This window comes from Heterodontus francisci, chromosome 10 (genome assembly GCF_036365525.1).
Source record: "Heterodontus francisci isolate sHetFra1 chromosome 10, sHetFra1.hap1, whole genome shotgun sequence".
Lineage (NCBI taxonomy): Eukaryota > Metazoa > Chordata > Chondrichthyes > Heterodontiformes > Heterodontidae > Heterodontus > Heterodontus francisci.
Genome location: NC_090380.1, coordinates 27,289,760 through 27,310,927, shown reverse-complemented (window position 1 = coordinate 27,310,927; position 21,168 = coordinate 27,289,760). Strand labels below are relative to the sequence as shown.

Below are 21,168 nucleotides of genomic sequence, written 5' to 3'. Positions count from 1 at the left end.
AAATCTCGGGGACGTAGCCATTTCTGGCAAGGTCGGCATACACATCGCCCAACCCTCCTTGCACTTGGACAGGTGGTGGTGGGCCTTCTTGAACTGCTGCAATCCGTGGACTGACGGTATTGTCAGGAGGGGGAGATCCACAAGATTTTGACCCAGCGACATTCATGAATGTGTACTAAGGCTAACCGGCTGTGATCCCCCAAAACAGAACCACTTGCCACCACTCAAAACCGGAAGCTCGTGTACGAGCAGTGATCACGCGACACTCCGGAAAGGAGGAACCTACGTCAGCTGAGATTAGGGGGCGGGGCATTGGCCGCCCGCGCACCGGCCTTGGAAACTCGGCGGAGGGCAGAGCGCGACGTCAGAGGTCGTGCGTGCGTCCAGGCCGGGATTACTCGTGACGTCAATGCGTGCATTTGGACGCCGTGTGACGTTTGCGTGTTCAGTGGCGGTAAGATGGCGTCGTTGGTGTCTTGTTGCTTAAGGTGGTGTGGCGACGGAGGCTCTGGACACATTCAGCTCAAGGAAATGCCCGCTGTCCAGTTAGACACACAGCACATGGGTGAGTTAGCGAACGGCCAGTTTTAATAATTAATGTTACTGTTAACCAAAAAAACTAAATCAGTCGCCAGCGGACTCCTTCATCTCATTTAATTCCTCAGTGTCACCCTCCAGATGTGGTCTCACCAATGCCCTATATAACTGAAGATAACTTCCCTACACATAACCTGTCCCACAGTGTGGACTCCCTGCAGCTTCTGTCCTTCCACCTTGCTGTCAACTGGCCGAAATCTGGCCAAATCCGTGATGGTGGAGTGAAGAGTTGCTGCAGAATCCACAGGAAAGACAGAGGGCCAGTGCTTAATTTTAAACATGAACATTTTAAACTTTTTATATTTTAGAAAATGCATAAACCCACTGGGATAATCTTCCCATTAGACTGTGTAGGGTATTGCAGCTAACATGGGGCAGATCTACAAATGTAGAGCTGTGTATTTCTGAATCATTAGGAAAGGAAATAGAGGTCAAGATTTTTGCGCAGTGGGCTCATTTTTTTGTGTTTGGTTTTATCCATGTTCAATGTTCCGATGTAGATAGATTGAGTGGGCAAAAATCTGGCAGATGGAGTGCATATGGGAAAATAGCATAGAAAATAGGAGCAGGAGTAGGCCATTTGGCCCTTTGAGCCTCCTCCACCATTCATTATGATTATGGCTGATCATCCAACTCACTATCCTGTTCTGGCTTTCGCCCCATACCCTTTGATCCCTTTAGACCCAAGAGCTATATCTAACACCTTTTTGAAAGCATTCAATGTTTTGGCCTCAACTGCTTTCTGTCGTAGTGAATTCCACAGGCTCACCACTCTCTCGGTGAATAAATTTCTCCTCACCTCAGTCCTGAAAGATTTACCCCGTATCCTTAAATTATGACTTCTGGTTCTGGACTCCCCCACCATCAGGAACATCCTTCCTGCATTTACCCTGTCAAGTCCTGTTAGATTTTTATAGGTTTCTATGAGATCCCCCCCCCCCTCACTCTTCTGAACTCCAGCGAATTTAATCCTAACCAACTCAATCGCTCCTCATATGTCAGTCCCGCCATCCCAGGAATCAGTCTGGTAAACCTTCGCTGCACTCCCTCTATTAGCAAGAACATCCTTCCTCAGATAAGGAGACGAAAACTGCACGCAATATTCCAGGTGTGGCCTCACCAAGTCTCTGTATAATTGCAGCAAGACATCCCTGCTTCTGTACTCGAATCTTCTCACTATGAAGGCCAACATACCATTTGCCTTTTTTAATGTGAAGTTGTTCACTTTGGCAGGAAGAATAAAAAAGCAGAGTATTACTTAAATGAAGAACGACTGCAGAATTCCGAGGTGTAGAGGGATCTAGGTGTTCTAGTGCATGAGTCACAAAGCGTTAGTATGCAGGTACAGCAAGTAATAAAGGCTTATGGAATGCTATCCTTTATTACGAGAGGAACTGAAAATAAAAGAAAGGAATTTTATGCTTCAGTTACACAGGGCATTGGTGAGACCACCTCTCGAATACTGTGTGCAGTTTTGGTCTCCTTATTTAAGGAAGGATGTGACTGCGTTGGAGGTGTTTCAGAGAAGGTTTACTCGATTGATACCTGGAATGAACGGGTTGTCTTATGAGGAAACGTTGGACAGTCTGGGGTTGTTTTCACTGGAGTTTAGATGTGTGAGGGGAGACTTGATTGATGTATATAAATCCTGAACGTTCTTGACAAGGTGGATGTGGAAAGGATGTTTCCTCTTGTGGGTGAGTCCAGAACTAGGGGGCACTGTTTAAAATTAGGGGTCGCCCTTTTAGGACAGAGCTGAGGAGAATTGCCTCAGGAGGTGGTGGAGTCGGAGTCATTGAATATTTTTTAGGCAGAGGTAGATAGATTCTTGTTAGGCAAGTGAATCGAGGGTTATCGGGGGTAGATGGGAGTGTGAAATTCGAGACACAAACAGATGAGTCATGATCTTATTGAATGGCGGAGCAGGCTAGAGGAGCTAAATGGCCTACTTCTCCTAATTCACATGTTTGTGTGTGTTTCCTTTGTTATGATTGAGTCTCCAATCAAGGTTTCAGCTGTTTCTCTCCATTTCCTTTGCCAAAACTTAATAGTTCATAGCAGACTGGGGGAAGGAGGCCTTATGCTCTCTGTAAGTGATGCAGGTGATTTTTCTTTGGACCAATAAATGACTGATCAAGTCTGTGAAGGGAAACATTGCAATCCGGAGTTGGGTGGGGGATGGTGAGTGGGGCAGGGGTGATCTCCTTGCATCACAGGAGGTGTTTGGATGGGAACTGTACTTGTACCAGCATCATGTCCAGGCTTTGCAATATAACAGGACAAGACCGAGCCAGAAACTAGCTTTGGGAATGAAACACACTGCTTCCCTTTAAATAAGTTAGCAATCTGCCACTCTTGTTAATCTCCCTTGATGCAGATGTAATGCATGACAGAAGCCCTCAGATTGTGAGTTGGTTTTACTGCGTCAGTAGTGTATATATTGGATACTTCTATTTGATGATGATGTTGTTAATAGGGGTCTCCTGCAGTTTCTCACTCTAGCACCAACCCGAATACTAATAGTAATCCCTAATTCTGACCACTAAATGCCCCTACCACCCCCCCCCCCCCCCCCATGTCCCTAACTTGAATTAGCTAATGCTAATCCCAAAATCTAAATCACCCAACGTCAGTAGTGCAATGCATGGCTTGGCTATGGTGTCAATAGTCATTGTGGCATCAGATGGTGATGGGCATTGTGGCATCAGGCGCTGTCATTAAGCTTTGTGATACACGGCAATATTTATGGGCATTGTGGCATCAGATGGTGATAGTGGCATCAAAGTCTGCCAATAGGCAATGTGACTTCAGATGGCGATGGGCATTGTGGTATCAAACAGTGTCAGTAATCATTACGTCATTGAGGATGCATGTTGTCAATAGTTATTCCAGTCAGGATAACAATTCTCTGAGAGTATGGTTCACCAAAAAATACATAGAGGTTATAGAACACAAACAGGCATTGTGGTTTTCATCCCAGTCAGTCCGTGTGGGTCTAGTTCTAATCAAATTTACCCAGTGGCTCAGTTTGTTAGTTAATTCTCATAGTACAAAGACAAAAGTAGAACAAGATATCAAAGAAAAAAAATATTGTAATACATATTTCTTGCTAGTGTTGCATATATGTTAATTTTATATGATGCATATAAACAAATCTTTCTCCGTTCACCTTTTGACCAACGTATTTGCGAAGGAATTTTGTTTTTGCAGCCCAAAAAGATTCAGTTGAAACTGGTTTGTGATATCACCATCTTTACGATGATGTCAGACCAAAGGCAACTGAGATTTTCCAGTTACATTGTTTCCACGGAGCAATCGTAGCACTCAAAATGAATAAGCAACGATTACCGTGGAAATTGCTTTGTAATACCTAGGAGGCAATGAGAAGCTGTTATCACCCAAAAATAACATACCCGATCTTTCAGTCATGTGATGATGGACCAGACACAGCACTGAAAGATGCCATTATTCAAAAGTAATACATAATGGTGACATGCTTATTACCTGAAGGGATTGCTTTGCTTACCATGAGCTGATCTCGCTGAAAATGTGTGATTAAGCATACTGATGGATCTCTCATACGATCATGCGAATTAGGAACAGGAGTAGGCCATTTGACCCCTCGAGCCTGCTCCGCCATTCAATAAGTTCATGGCTGAACTGATTATTCCACATTTCCACCTACCCCTGATAACCTTCCAACCCCTTGCTTATCAAGAAGCTATTTACCCCTGCCTTTAAAAATATTCAAAGACTCTGCTTACATTGCCTTTTGAGGAAGAGCATTCCAAAGACTCATGACCCTCAGGGAAAAAATTTCTCCTCATCTTGGTCTTAAATGGGTGACCCCTTATTGTTAAACAGTGACTCCCTAGTTTGTGATTCTCCCACAAGGGGAAACATGCTTTCCACACCCACGCTCTCAAGACCCCTCAGAACCATATATGTTTCAATCAAGTTGCTTCTTACTCTTCTAAATTCCAGCAGATACAAGCCTAGCCTGTCCAATCTTTCCTCATAAGACAGCCCACCCATTCCAGGTATTAGTCTAGTAAACCTTCTCTGTACTGCCTCCAACACATTTACATCCTTCCTCAAATAAGGAGACCAGTATTGAACACAGTACTCCAGATGTGGTCTCACCAATGCCCTGTATAGCTGAACCATAACCTCCCTACTTTTGTATTCAATTCCCCTCGCAATAAACAATAACATTCTATTAGCTTTCCTAATTGCGTGCTGTACCTGCATACTAACCTTTTGTGATTCATGCACTAGGACACCCACATCCCTCTGCATCTCAGAGCTCTGCAATCTCTCATCATTTAGATAATATGCTTTTTTATTCTTCCTGCCAAAGTGGACAATTTCACACTTTCCCACGTTATACTCCATTTGTCAGTCTTTGTCCACTCACTTAACTTATCTATATCCCTTTGTAGCTTCCTTATATCCTCTTCACAAGTTACTTTCCTAGCTATCTTTGTGTCATCAGCAAATTTAGCAACCATACCTTCGGTCCCTTCATCCAAGTTGTTTATATAAATTGTAAAAAGTTGAGGCCCCAGCACAGATCTTTGTGGCACACCACACATTACATCTTGCCAACCAGAAAATGACCCATTTATGCCTACTCTCTGTTTCTTGTTAGCTAGCCAATCTTCTATTCATGCCAATATGTTACCCCCTACACCATGAGCTTTTATTTTCTGCAATAACCTTTGATGTGGTACCTTATCAAATGCCTTCTGGAAATCTAAGTACAATCTCTTTATCCACAGCACATGTAACTCCCTCAAAGAACTCCAATAAATTGGTTAAACATGATTTCTCTCTCAGTGAATTACATGGCAGTAGACCAACTGTAAATGCCAAGTTCCAAAAAAAGAAAAATAAATTGATGTGCTTCATCTTATCAAATAACCAAGCGTGTTGTTGAGCTGTACGTACAAGTTAACTTCACTATATCCCTTTATGATCCCAATGGTAAGACCCAATTTTTTCCTGTAGTAATCTACCACAATGAACATGTTTCTCAGAATAAATTGGGACTGATCCTGAGGCAGCAATGGAATTTAAGATAACCTAGGGCGGCACAGATGGCGCAGTGGTTAGCACCGCAGCCTCACAGCTCCAGCGACCAGGGTTCAATTCTGAGTACTGCCTGTGTGGAGTTTGCAAGTTCTCCCTGTGTGTGCGTGGGTTTTCTCCGGGTGCTCCGGTTTCCTCCCACATGCCAAAGACTTGCAGGTTGATAGGTAAATTGGCCATTAGAAATTGCCCCTAGTATAGGTAGGTCGTAGGGAAATATAGGGACAGGTGGGGATGTGGTAGGAATATGGAATTAGTGTAGGATTAGTATAAATGGGTGGTTGATGGTCGGCACAGACTCAGCACAAACTAAACTAAACTAAACTAAACTATTGTATTACAAATCCTGCACTGTGTGTATATTTATTGCCTGATTAGACAGTCCAACATCTGCACACAAACTGTAGCTAGATGCCAGGGATGATGAAGATAAGCAAGAGATCATCTTTGACTCTGAAAACAAAACTTCAAATAGATGACTTGGACAATGAAGGAAAATCGCAAGCTGCAATCTGCAAAGAACTCAGTTTGGCAAAGAGCAACAGTGTGGACCAATCGGGGAAGAATCAAGTCAGCTATCAACGAAGATGGTATTCTGAGCCAGAAAGAACAAATCTGTCATGTAACTGATGAAGGTGTTGATGGGAGAAGCTGTCACTGGTTTAAAACTGCTGAGACACAGTATTAGAATTAGAACATTACAGCGCAGTGCAGGCCCTTCGGCCCTCGATGTTGTGCTGACCTGTGAAACCATCTGACCTACACTATTCCATTTTCATCCATATGTCTATCCAATGACCACTTAAATGCCCTTAAAGTTGGCGAGTCTACTACTGTTGCAGGCAGGGCGTTCCACGCCCCTACTACTCTCTGAGTAAAGAAACTGCCTCTAACATCTGTCCTATATCTATCACCCCTCAACTTAAAGCTATGTCCCCTCGTGTTTGCCATCACCATCTGAGGAAAAAGACTCTCACTATCCACCCTATCTAACCCTCTGATTATCTTATATGTCTCTATTAAGTCACCTCTCCTCCTCCTCCTCTCCAACGAAAACAACCTCAAGTCCCTCAGCCTTTCCTCGTAAGACCTTCCCTCCATACCAGGCAACATCCTAGTAAATCTCCTCTGCATCCTTTCCAAAGCTTCCACGTCCTTCCTATAATGCGGTGACCAGAACTGCACACAATACTCCAGGTGCGGTCTCACCAGAGTTTTGTACAGCTGCAGCATGACCTCGTGGCTCCGAAACTCGATCCCCCTACTAATAAAAGCTAACACACCATATGTCTTCTTAACAGCCCTATTAACCTGGGTAGCAACTTTCAGGGATTTATGTACCTGGACACCAAGATCTCTCTGTTCATCTACACTACCAAGATACTTCCCATTAGCCCAGTACTCTGCATTCCTGTTACTCCTTCCAAAGTGAATCACCTCACACTTTTCCGCATTAAACTCCATTTGCCATCTCTCAGCCCAGCTCTGCAGCCTATCTATGTCCCTCTGTACCCTACAACATCCTTCGGCACTATCCACAACTCCACCGACCTTCGTGTTATCCGCAAATTTACTAACCCACCCTTCTACACCCTCTTCCAGGTCATTTATAAAAATGACAAACAGCAGTGGCCCCAAAACAGATCCTTGCGGTACACCACTAGTAACTAAACTCCAGGATGAACATTTGCCATCAACCACCGCCCTCTGTCTTCTTTCAGCTAGCCAATTTCTGATCCAAAGCTCTAAATCACCTTCAACCCCATACTTCCGTATTTTCTGCAATAGCCTACCGTGGGGAACCTTATCAAACGCCTTACTGAAATCCATATACACCACATCCACTGCTTTACCCTCATCCACCTGTTTGGTCACCTTCTCGAAAAACTCAATAAGGTTTGTGAGGCACGACCTACCCTTCACAAAACCGTGCTGACTATCGCTAATGAACTTATTCTTTTCAAGATGATTATAAATCCTGTCTCTTATAACCTTTTCCAACATTTTACCCACAACCGAAGTAAGGCTCACAGGTCTATAATTACCAGGGCTGTCTCTACTCCCCTTCTTGAACAAGGGGACAACATTTGCTATCCTCCAGTCTTCTGGCATTATTCCTGTCGACAATGACGACATAAAGATCAAGGACAAAGGCTCTGCAATCTCCTCCCTGGCTTCCCAGAGAATCCTAGGATAAATCCCATCTGGCCCAGGGGACTTATCTATTTTCACACTTTCCAAAATTGCTAACACCTCCTCCTTGTGAACCTCAATCCCATCTAGCCTAGTAGTCTGAATCTCAGTGTTCTCCTCGACAACATTTTCTTTCTCTACTGTAAATACTGACGAAAAATATTCATTTAACGCTTCCCCTATCTCCTCTGATTCCACACACAACTTCCCACTACTATCCTTGATTGGCCCTAATCTAACTCTAGTCATTCTTTTATTCCTGATATACCTATAGAAAGCCTTAGGGTTTTCCTTGATCCTATCCGCCAATGACTTCTCGTGTCCTCTCCTTTCTCTTCTTAGCTCTCCCTTTAGATCCTTCCTGGATAGCTTGTAACTCTCAAGCGCCCTAACTGAGCCTTCACGTCTCATCCTAACATAAGCCGCCTTCTTCCTCTTGACAAGCGCTTCAACTTCTTTAGTAAACCACGGCTCCCTTGCTCGACAACTTCCTCCCTGCCTGACAGGTACATACTTATCAAGGACACGCAGTAGCTGCTCCTTGAATAAGCTCCACATTTCGATTGTGCCCATCCCCTGCAGTTTCCTTCCCCATCCTACGCATCCTAAATCTTGCCTAATCGCATCATAATTTCCTTTCCCCCAGCTATAATTCTTGCCCTGCGGTATATACCTGTCCCTGCCCATCGCTAAGGTAAACCTAACCGAATTGTGATCACTATCACCAAAGTGCTCACCTACATCTAAATCTAACACCTGGCCGGGTTCATTACCCAGTACCAAATCCAATGTGGCATCGCCCCTGGTTGGCCTGTCTACATACTGTGTCAGAAAACCCTCCTGCACACACTGGACAAAAACTGACCCATCTAAAGTACTCGAACTATAGTATTTCCAGTCAATATTTGGAAAGTTAAAGTCCCCCATAACAACTACCCTGTTACTCTCGCCCCTGTCGAGAATTATTTTCGCTATCCTTTCCTCTACATCTCTGGAACTCTGGAGGTCTATAGAAGACTCCCAACAGGGTGACCTCTCCTCTCCTGTTTCTAACCTCGGCCCATACTACCTCAGTAGACGAGTCCTCAAACGTCCTTTCTGCCGCTGTAATACTCTCCTTGATTAACAATGCCACACCCCCCCCTCTTTTACCATCTTCTCTGTTCTTACTGAAACATCTAAATCCCGGAACCTGCAACATCCATTCCTGCCCCTGCTCTACCCATGTCTCCGAAATGGCCACTACATCGAGATCCCAGGTACCAACCCATGCTGCAAGCTCACCCACCTTATTCCGGATGCTCCTGGCGTTGAAGTAGACACACTTTAAACCAAGTTCTTGCTTGCCAGTGCCCTCTTGCGTCCTTGTAACCTTATCCCTGACCTCACCTCTCTCAACATCCTGTACATTGGATGATTTTAGTGTCGGGAAATGACGCAAAGGCTGAAAAAATTGCCTATTCTTTATGCATTGAAAACTTCACGTGCAGATGGATGGCTGGATCACTTTAAGCAGTGGCATGATTTAAAACATTTGTCGGAAAAGGATGGGGTTAACACATAGGTGACTAGTGCATGGGTGGCAGATGTTCTTCCATCTCTTGTAAAGAACTACAGTCCAAGAGACATTTATAATATTGACAAAACTGGACTTTCTTTATCAGCTCTTTCCAGATAAAACTCTGGCTAGTGCTGGACATGTCTATACTGGCATTAAACAAAGCAAACTGTGAGTTACTCTTCTGCTAGGGGAACCATAGATGGAACTATTGGACAGAAAAATGACCCTCAAGGTTTCAAAGTGCTGCTGTTCATCGACAGATCCCTCTGTAACCGAAAGTCAACGACCTGAAGGCTGTCATCATCCACTTTCTCCACCCCCCCCCAATGTAACACCTAAAGCTCATGGACCAGGGTGTTATTCAGGACTTCAAATCCACAGCAGTATGTTCCTACCGGTAAAATAATCCAGATGGCCATTTGCAAGGAATGCACTTCATATGCAAAGCATAGCAGCAGGTGTCAGAAATGTATTTTGTGAACTGCTTTAAACATGCTGGATAGTCTGCAGAAACTGGCCGTCAAAAGAAGGAGATGCCGTCTGTTAGTGAGGAATGCGATACACTGGGAATTTCATTAACTAAATGACAGGACGTTAAATTTGCAGAAAATCAAGTCCCTACATGAGCAACATTGAGTGAAGAGGATATTATTGAATCAATGACTTTGAGTCGGGGAGAGGATGAGAAACTTCTGGTGACAAGGAAACTTCTGGTAATGAGGACATGGAAGACACAGAATCAGTTGTCCCTTCACTGAATGAGTTCAGAAAGGCAATAATAGCTGTGCAAAACTTCACACAGTCATTATCTGCAACTGAGGATCTTTTTGGACTGGTTAACAAGTTAGAAACCATGTGCATTGAGAAAAGTACGAATAATATGAAGCAATTTATAATAATTTTAATAATAGAATAATCAATCCAAAATGGAAATTTCTTAATTTTTCCGATTCAGCAAATGGTCAAACCTTACTGTAATGAATACCCTGATTGTAACAACCTTTTCTGCCAGTCCAGAGGGGCTGAAGAGGGGTGGGGTGTCTCTTATAGTGAAGTTCGAGTGTGTTCAGTCCTTTGTATCCGATTCCAGAAAAGGCAGGGAACATTTTTCATAAAATGCACTCTATTTTTATTAGCTGATCAGGGAATTTACAATTCCCTAGATTCAAATTTTAAATTGAACTGACATTAAAATTACTGGCTGTCACATCCAAGCATAAATTGTAAAAATCACAACACTAAATCAGGAAACCTTACTATATTCATAAGACACCAAAATTATGGCTGTGATTATTCCCATGTGGTAACCAAGAGTAGTTTCACTGCCAGTCATTTTATCTGATGCTAATCACCACTCTCAGTCTTTCACTTGTTCTCTTTAATGACTAGAAACAGCACAGATATTCTGCAGGAGAACAAGCTGAACAGAAGTTCTATTGAGCTGCCATCCTCACGAGTGTTATTTGTGGTAGAGATTAAGGCTGATTTCAAGCTGATCTCGTTCACTTCAAATCATGTGTACCTTCATGAATTTTTGAAGTAGTCTTACAGTTGCAGTTGATACTAGTCACATAATGTTGTGCATCCTACTTGCTTTATCTATGGTACCTGGAAGAAATGCTGTGAAGTTCATACAGTGAGCTTTCAGTATTCGATTTTATTTCTGCCCTAGTAAAGATGAAATGGAGAAAACAACAATTGTGGGGCTTTTTCCCCAGCCAGTGCTACTGGTAGTAAAGTGGCTACTTAATGCTTTCATGTTGAAAATTTATTTGCGGTCAGATCGTAGTTATGCAGAATTGATCATCTAAGGGGTGTTTATGATGAAGATGAGGGTGAGTAGCTGCACACTAAAACTGAGATTTAAAAAGGGCGCTTGATTTATATGTTGCCTTGAAAGGGAAAATACCATCATTTCAAACTATGGAGTTTTTAAAATGTGAATCCAGTCTGTTATTACTGGAGAATATATATAAGAATCCTTTTTTTATTGTTTACACTGAATTTCCATGTTTCAGTCTACTCTCATAGGTAACCCTAGCTCCTTACATCCCAGAGAGTGTTTTTACTTGCCTTGATATCTTGGTTAAATTCAGTTACTGGTTCTTTAACAGTGCCTCCACAGGATCCGCCTTGTATTTGGAAGGCAGCCGAATTAACGCAACTCCAGTCCTTGTATTAGTCTTTTAACTCCCAAACAAATTCGTTAAACAGCAACAAAACTAGCAAAAGTTCCTGTATGATGCAACAAATATTTTTACAGCAGTTGTTAAACTCAGTTCCTTATGTAGTTAAAAGTAAAATCACCACTGCTGTGCTAAAACAAACTGATATAAGTAATTTCCTTATTAAGTAGTTCTTTTTCACACCAACCACAAAAGCTATTTTGTCTGACAAATTCTCTACAAAGACTCCGGACTCACCGATAGGGAAAAGACAAGCTCATAAATGCCTTCAAAAAGTCACCAGGCTCCAATGAATTTAAAATTCAAAAGCAGCTGCCAAGCAAAAATATATTTGAACAAATCATATAAGATGTTTTCTTTTGAATTGAAAGGCTAGGCTCCTCCCTTGGACAACAAACACTGATTTCAGCAATAAAATATGAGCTGGAACATTCTTGTTTGTGTGAAGTTCATTTTTAACCCCTGATGTACTATGACAAATCTAAAGAAACCCATACAAAGCTTAATCTGGAGAAAAAAAAAATAACTTTTTAATCACAGCATTCTTACAATTATCTAGAGAAATAAGAAAAGCAGCCATTATAGCAGACATTAGTGTAGGAGAGTGTAATAGGTGTCAGCTGTGGTTCAGTGGGAGGGGAGCGTTCTAGCTTGTGAGTCAGAAGGTTGTGGGTTCAAACCTCTCTCAAAAGACTTGAGCACATAATGTAGGCTGGTACTCCAGTGCAGTACTGAGGGAATGCTGCCCTCTCAAGTAGATGTAAAAGATTTCATAGCACTATTTTGAACAGAAGGGGAGTTATAATATATTACCAAGAAGAGAATGGTTCCAGGGATAAGGAACTACAGTTATGAAGATAGATTGGAGCAGTTAGGACTGTTTTCCTTGGAGAAAAGAAGGCTGAGAGGAAATTTCATAGAGCTATTCAAAATCATGAGGGGTCTGGGCAGAGTAGATAGGGAGAAAGGATCGCGAACGAGAGCGCACAGATTTAAAGTAATTGGTAAAAAGCAAAAGCGACATGAGGAAAAACTTCTTCACACAGTGAGTGGTTAAGGTCTGGAATGCACAGCCTGAGTGTGTGGTGGAGGCAAGTTCAATTGAAACATTCAAAAGGGAATTTGACTGTTATCTGAAAAGGAAGAATGTACAGGGTTACAAGGAGAAGGCGGGGAATGGCATTAGGTGAATTGCTCATTTGGAGAGCCATTGCAGATATGATGGGCTGAATGGCCTCCTTCTACACTTCTGTGAAAGGCTGGGAGGGTTTTATATACCAGAAAAGGATGACCAAATATTGATAAAGAGGGAGAAAATAGAATGAGAATAAACTAGCCTGAAATATAAAAACAGATTGAGCTTCTACAAGTATGTAAAAGGAAGAGAGTAGCAGAAGTAAGCGTGGATCACTTAAAGGCTGAGATAGGAAAATTTATAATGGAGAATAAGGAAACGACAGAGATGTTAAACAAATATTTTGTGTCTGTCTTCACAATATAAGGCAAAAAAAAACATAGTGAGGAACAAAATGTTTAATGAGAGTGAGGAACTTAAAGTAATAATATTAGTAACAGAAAAAGTACTGGACAAATGAATGGGACTGAAAGCCGGCAAATCCCCTGAACCTGATGACCAATGTCCTAACAGAAGTTGCTGCAGAGGTAGTGAGTGCACTGGTTGTGATCTTCCAAAATTCCCTAGATTATGGAACGGTCCCAGTGGATGTAACACCCCTATTCAAGAAAGGAGGGAGAGAGAAAACAAGGAATTTCATACCTGACATCAGTCGTCAGGAAAATGCTGGAATCTATTATTAAGGAAATGGTAACAGGACACTTAGAAAATCATAATATGACTAGCAGAGACCCACAAAATATTTGCAGTTAAATTAGTATCTTTATTGCAATAGTACTCCTTAAATACAAGATTTCTAGTTATTCTTTCACCAAAGACTAACAGAATCAAAACTTTACACTCTGGAAAAAGCTACATGAAGCTGTCCATGTGCAAAAACAGGCCGAGGAATATAAATACAAGTTTTGTCAAGAGTCTGGCCTTGTGACTTGTTTATAGTCATAGTATATGACATTTGGACCTGTTTTCTCCCGAGTTGAAAAGGCAGGTTTACATCTGATGGGGTCAATATTATTTGAGGAATAAACATTCTATTTTCTTGAAATCAACCAGTTATAATTTAAGCATCTATTGCCAAAGAAAACCACTTCCTAACTACCAGTATTATTCCTTGACAAAGTCCTTGTTTAGGATTCCAGTTTCGTAGCAACATTAAAACTGCTCCTTCCTTGAGTCTTAAGTTTTGTGGTGGCATGCCCATTGGAGTTAGACTGTGCAGAACCTCTGGAAGGTTGAGACTATTATCATCTTTGACTGTGGAATCAACGCTGATGTATTCTTTTAATTCACCTGACTGCTTTTCTAAAACTTTTTCATTCAAATCTAGTGAATCTTCATTTTTAGCACAAAGAATACCTTTTGAATAAAAAGATGTGTCAAATAATTGTCCCCACCGTTTTGCCACATTTAACAACAATAACTTACATTTATATGGTGCCTTTAATGAAACAAATCATCCCAAGGCACTTCACAGGAGCATTTCAAACAAAGTATGACACTGAGCCACAAAAGGGGATATTAGGTCAGATGACCAAAAGCTTGGTCAATGAGATAAATTTTAAGCGAGTGTCTTAAAGGAGGAAAGTGAGGTAGCGAGGCAGAGGTGTGTGGGGAGGGTGTTCCAGAACTTGGGGCCTAGACAACTGAAGGCGCAGCCACCAATGTTGGAGTGATTAAAATTAAGGATGCACAAGAGGCCAGGATTAGAGAAGTGCAGATATCTTGGAGGGTTGTTGGGCTGGAGGAGATTACAGTGATAGGGAGGGGCAAGGCCACGGAGGGATTTGAAAACAGGGAAATTACTATTTTAAAATCAAGACATTGCTTGATTGGGAGCCAGTGTAGGTCAGCAAGCACAGGGGTGATAGGGGAGTGGGACTTGGTGCGAGTTTGGACTTGGGCAGCAGTGTTTTGGATGACCTTAAGTTTATGGAGAGTAGAGTGTGGGAGACCAGCCAGGAGTGCGTTGGAATAGTCAAGTCTAGAGGTAACGACGGTATGAATGAGGGTTACAGCAGCAGATGAACTGAGACAGGGGCGAAGTTGGCAATGTTACGGAGGCGGTCTTAACAGTGGCACAAATATGAGGTCAGAAGCTCATCTCAGGGTCAAATGTGAAACCAAGGTTGCAAACAGCCTGACTTAATCTGAGACTGTTGCCAGGGAGAGGGATGGAGTCAGTAGCTAGGGAACGGAGTTTGGAGCAGGGACCAAAAACAGTGGTTCCCAATATTTAATTGTAAGAAATTTCTGCTCATCCAGTACAGGATGTTGAATAATCAGTCTGAGAATTTAGCAACAGTGGAGGAGTCGAGAGAAGTGGTGGTGAGGTAGAGCTGGGTGTTGTCAGCATACATGTGAAAACTAATGCTGCGCTTTCGGATGATATCGCCGAGGGGCAGCATGTCTGTGAGAAATAGGAGGAGGCCAAGGATAGGTCTTTGGGGTGGGCACCAGAGGTAACAGTGTGGGAGCAGGAAGAAAAGCCATTGCAAATGATTCTCTGGCTACAATTAGATAGATAAGAATGGAACTAGGTGAGAGCAGTCCCACCCAACTGGACGACAGTGGAGAGGCATTGGAGGAGGTGTGGTGACCTGTGTCAAAGATTGCAGACAGGTTGAGAAGGACAAGGAGGGAAAATTTACTTTTATCACAGTCACATAGGATGTCATTTGTGACTTTGATAAGAGCTGTTTCGATACTGTAGCATCAACGGAAACCCGATTGGAGGGATTCCAACATGGAGTCCCGGGAAAGATGGGAATGAATTTGGAATGCAACAACACGTTCAAGGACTTTGGAGAGGAAAGGGAGGTTGGAGATGGGACAGTAGTTTGCAAGGGTGGTGGATTTAAGGGTTCTTTTTTTGAGGAGAGGGGTATTGATGGCAGATTTATAGGCGAGAGGAATATCACCTTGAGACAGAACCGTCTCATCGGCTAATATGGGGACCGAGAGAGGAAGTTGGGCGATCAGTTTAGTGGAAATAGGATCAAGGTAATATGAGGTAGACAAGATGAGCTTAGAGAGGGCATGAGGGAAGATAGAGAAACTTGAGAAAGATATAAGTTCAGGGCTAGGGCGGGGGGAGCATTATTGGAAGTTTAGCCAGGTGGGCTAGTGACTTGGAACTTGGAGGGACTTGGAAGAGGCAGTTGATCGGATGGTCTTGATCTTAGTGACTGTTACACCAGTGTGCTTTGTTGAATGATCACCTTGTTTGCCACTGACTGGGGGTCTGAATTTATATATTTTTTGAAGAAATTTTAAAAAACATTTAAAACAGGATGAGGCCTGGCAGCTTAAGATGATCACCTTGTTTGCTACACTGTATTCTACATTGCAAAGGACTGTGAGGAGGAAGACAAAATGTCTGCTAATTCCCCAGCAAGTTTAAAGGAACTACCTGTTCTGTTTAGCTAACTGACATGTTTTGAATCACTGAGTAAATGTCATGTGACAAGCCTCTCCCCATCTGTGGTTTTTAAGCTGGTGTTTTTCTCTGCAGCAGAGGAGAAGCAACTGGACTCTGACATGAGCAGACCCTAAGTGGGGGTCGGTCTCTCTCTCTCTCTCTCATATTCCAGCTTGAAAGCTTTCAAATCCTGCTTGTTGACTGACCACCTTTATATACTCTGGCTCCAATCAGAAACCCTGGTGGAGGAAATCATCCGTATCACTATCTCCAAGAGACTCACCGAACCAGTCATCTACCTCTTCAGACTAAAAGCCTCAGGACCACTGAATTCAGCTAGAAGCCAGCGGAATCACCAAATGCCACAGACTGTATACCCCTTTTTTATGGACTCTAACTCAATCAATCTACCTTTCCTCACTCTAACCTATTTGTGTGAGTGAAAGTTAACGTGTTGTTTATCATTTTATTAGTTTGGTTTAGGTACAATAAAGTTAACCTCTTTCTTTGTTAACTCAAGAAAACCTGTCCAGTTGGTTCTGGTTATGATCAGAGCAAGTAAGTAATCAAACACCGACTGAATTGGCCAGTACATCCACTTTAATAAAGAATTAAATCTGTTGTGGTCAAACAAGGAAAGGGAAAAGAGGGAAGCCCTTTGACCCCTCCTCACTTGACCGTAACAGTGTCAAGAATTCCATGAGCTCTTAGCATTTATTGTTGGAGGTGAGGGTGGAGGGGACAGGGGAGAGTGGTTTAAGAAGTCCATGAACCAATTCCATCACCTCATTCTTCCCTCCCATACCATTCCATCCTTCCCATGCCATCCTCATTCTCCTCTTGCCAGCCCCATCCCTCTCATCTCATCCCTCACAGCAACAGTCCTTCCAGTCCGGTAACTTTGTTGTTGGGCTCCCCTTACCTTGCACTGTTTTTGTTCTCCGTAAATTCCACCCCCACCCCACCCCCTCTGCCACCAAGCGTTGGCAGACAGACCTGCATCACGTGCTCCAGTCTTCCTCGCACCCCACGTGCCTCTGCGTGTGTAAGGCTCTGCCCACCAAATAAACCCACCAACAGATGGGCCCTTTAAATTGACCAATCAAAACAGTCCAGACAGAGACAAACTGACTATTATTATAGAAGATTAGGCAGAGTCAGCATGGTTTTATGAAAGGGAAATCGTGATTAACAAATCTACTAGAATATTTGAAGATGTAACTAGCAGGGTAGATAAAGAAGAACCAGTAGATGTATATTTTGTAGTATATTTAGGTATTCATACGGCATTCGATAAGGTGCCACATGAAAGGTGGTTACTCGAGATAAAGGCTCATGGGTTTAGGGGTAATATATTAGCATGAATGGAGGATTGGTTAAAGGACAGAAAATGGAGAGTAGGAATAAACAGGTTATTTTCAGGTTGTCAGGCTGTTACTAGTGGGGTGCTGCAAGGATCAGTGCTGGGGCCTCAGCTATTTATAATCTATATTAATGACTTAGATGGAGGGACTGAATGTAATGTATCCAAGTTTGCTGATGGTACAAAGCTAGGAGGGAAAGTAAGCTATTAGGAGGATACATCGAGGCTGCAAAGGGGTATAAATGGATGAAGTGAGTAGGCAAGGAGGTGGCAGATGGAGTATAATGTGGGAAAATGTGAGGCTATTCACTTTGGTGGTAAGAATAGAAGAACAGGATATTTTTTAAATGGTGAGAAACCATTAAATGTTGGTGTTCTGAGGGATTCAGATGTCCTTGTCGAAGAAACACAGAAAGTTAACCTGCAGGTACAGAAAGCAATTAGGAAGGCAAATGGTATGCTGGCCTTTATTGCAAGAGGGCTGGGGTTCAAGAGTAAGGAAGTCTTGTTGCAATTGTACAGGGCTTTGGTGAGTCCACAGCTGGAGTAGTGTGTACAGTTATACTTCCCTTAGGTGGGTACAGCAAAAGTTCACTAGATTGATTCCTGAAATGAGAAAGTCATCCTATGAGGAGACATCAAGTAGAATGGTCCTATACTGTCCGGAGTTTAGAAGAATGAGAAGTGATCTCATCGAAACATTAAAACATAATGAATTGATCTCTAGAGCTAGAGGGGCATGATCTCAGGATAAGGGGACATCCATATGAGATGATGAGAACTTCTTCACTCAAGAGTGTTGTGAATCTTTGAAATTCTGTACCCCAAAGAGCTGTTGAATATATTTTTGATCTCTAAGGGAGTCAAGGCACATGATGCTTCTGGGAAAGTAGAGTTCAGGTCAAGGATCAGCCATAATCTTATTAAATGGTGGAGCAGCCTCGAGAGACCGTATGGCCTACTCCTGCTCCTACTTCTTATGAGTTCTGCAACGTGTCATGGCCAATATATATCCCTCAACCAACATTACTAAAGCATATTGTCTGAATGTTATCACATTTTAGCTGTGGAAGCTTGCTGTGTGCAAATTGTCTATTACATTTCTGACATTACAGCAGTGAATATACTTCAAAAAGGTACTTCATTGTTTATAAAGCACTTAAGGACATTCCAAAGTTGTGCAGAACACTACATAAGTGCAAGGGTTTCTTTGCCTTTTAGCAAAGATTGAACTTTGCCACACCACTGAATTTCCCTTTTAAAATGTTTTTTTTATTTTCTTAATATTGCTAATTCATTTCAGATTATTAATCCTGTCTGTCCTCCTAGGAACTGATGTTGTTATTGTGAAAAATGGCAGAAGAATATGTGGCACAGGAGGTTGCTTAGCCAATGCACCTTTGCATCAGAACAAAAGTTACTTTGAATTCAAAGTCCAGTCAACAGGTCAGTAAAATGTAAGAGCTAAAACTGCCCTACTGTACTCCTTTAATAGCCATTTTGTGGAGCGCACTGTGTAACCAGTTTGATTTCGAGGCCTAACTATCGCATTTTCCCTATGCCGGCTGTTTTGGCCTTATGCCAGCTGTCGTCATTCCCTTCAGAAATCTAACTGCGATTCTACTGTCCCACTTGTGGTCTGCTTAGGTATTTTCTGAGCTGGAACCTGAATAAAATTTTATTTGTTTCAAACTGAACTACAGACTTGCAATTGGCACATAAGCTGACACTCAATCTAATAATCTTCCCATTTTAGAGGAAACCACTGCCATTTTGACTCTGGTTTCTACTGCATTTCCCTCGTATCCCTTTTCCCCCACCATTGACCTTCAGCTCCCTTGGCCATATACTCTAGAATTCGCTCCACAACTTCTGTCTCTCCATTTTGCTCCTTTAAGACCCTTAAAACCCAACTCTTGGCTACCCTTCCTAATATCTTTTTTGGCTCGATGTCCATTTTTGTCCAATTACACTTCTGTGAAGTGCCGTGAGATGTTTTTCTATGCTAAAGGCGCTATATAAATGCCAGTTATTGCCAGGAATTGTGTCCGACAAAAATAACTGCACTTTGCCAGACAAACCTATTATAATATGTCACCCCTCTGTGTCCCACACTGTGTTCTACTGTGAATAAAACGGACTTGTGCATTATTGCCAGCTTCCTCCAGTTCCTTGAATTAAAATGAGTAATCCACGACTCCTCTTAAGTGGATCTCCTGCAGAAGCCATCCTAATTCTCAATTAACTAATTTCCCGACATAACAGTGACTGCACTTCAAAACGTTGACTGTCTTCATCAATGGTGCGGTGATTTGGTTATTCTGAAGAGGTCAATAGATGCTATATAGTTTGCCAGTTCTTTGTTCTTTCGGTAAAATTGTAAGCAGGTTCTAGTGAAAATTCCCTTTTAGTAAACCTGCTTTTGGTTCAAATAAAAAGGTTAGGCCAGCTTGATTATAAGCTCCCACACACCCCTATGTATTAAAATGACAGAGCTATTTGTCTGTTTTTATTCTCTTTTCCTTTTTTATAAAGTTTATATTTTTCTCCCTTTAAGTTCTTCCCCAGCCTCCATTTGTGCTACACGTAAAACAGTCAGAAAGCTGTCCGGTGACTTGTTCCAACAGCTCAGACTGTGCTGCTGTAGAGCCCACCCACAAAACAAGATAGCAGTCCAAATTGCTGACTTTTCTCTCTCTGCATGTGTTGGATTGTGCCTAGCCTTCATTTTCTGCCTTTCCCTAATTAATATCTTGGACGAGATCATGAACTGAATGGCCCAATATCAGTGCTCTGCACCTCTTATTTTTTAGGTCTTGTTGCAAGTGAGATAGCAGTTGTTGCATTTCTTAAATTATTTGGTGTTTTGCTTCAAATGTAGGGGAATTTCAGATGTGATTCGGGCTCTGATGTCTTGAGTTAATTTTCCAAGGTTACGTTTAAACATGCAGTGTTCTTTTCAAGATATTGAACCAAACTTGGTTGCGGTTCAGGAAACCACCATGAATTGTAACTATATTGCACTCTTATTCTATTTTAGGAGTCTGGGGAGTTGGGGTTGCTACCCAAAAAGCCAACCTTAACCAGATTCCATTCGGTCGGGATGCGCAAAGTTTAGTGCTTAGGCATGACGGAGCCATTTATCACAATAATGAAGAGCGAAATCGACTTCCAGCTAACAGTCTTCCTCAGGAAGGAGATATTGTGGTATGTAAGAAGGAATTTAGGATTTGGAGATACTTGTGAGGGCTTCTGGTTTTCAAGGGTTTCCTTGCAGCTCATTGTTTTACTTTCAGTGGAATACTTTTTTTCGGATAAGTCTCCTTGATGCCTCGACAGCTCTGGCTGTTGCAGCTGAAACCACTGTTGCTTCTTGCATGTGCACTGTTTAAAAAAGTACAGGTAAGTGACAGTGAAGCTGCATTCCTGTCCGTACACGGAGGGGCAGGAAGACTTCAGCTGTCCCTGTAGCCTCTGCCATTAGTTTCAATGTAGATGCTGCTTGTGGTGACACAGGGACCAAAGCTGTCTAGGCCCTAAGCTCTGGAATTCTCTTCCAAAACCTTACCCCTCTCTCCTCCATTAAGATGCTCCTTAAAACCTACCTCTTTGACCAAACTTTTG

The 21,168-nt window shown here is 42.4% G+C and overlaps 1 protein-coding gene across 1 annotated transcript in view; it reads left to right on the top strand.

Annotated features, from left to right (window-relative positions):
* The first annotated feature begins 423 nt into the window (after positions 1 to 423).
* Positions 424 to 21,168, top strand: part of spryd7a (SPRY domain containing 7a) — a 35,817-nt gene continuing 15,072 nt past the window's right edge. The window contains exons 1-3 of the mRNA XM_068040313.1: positions 424 to 565; positions 18,874 to 18,990; positions 20,585 to 20,751. Coding sequence (XP_067896414.1) covers positions 460 to 565; positions 18,874 to 18,990; positions 20,585 to 20,751 — 390 coding nt within the window. The 5' untranslated portion in view covers positions 424 to 459. The remainder of the gene's footprint in view (positions 566 to 18,873; positions 18,991 to 20,584; positions 20,752 to 21,168) is intronic.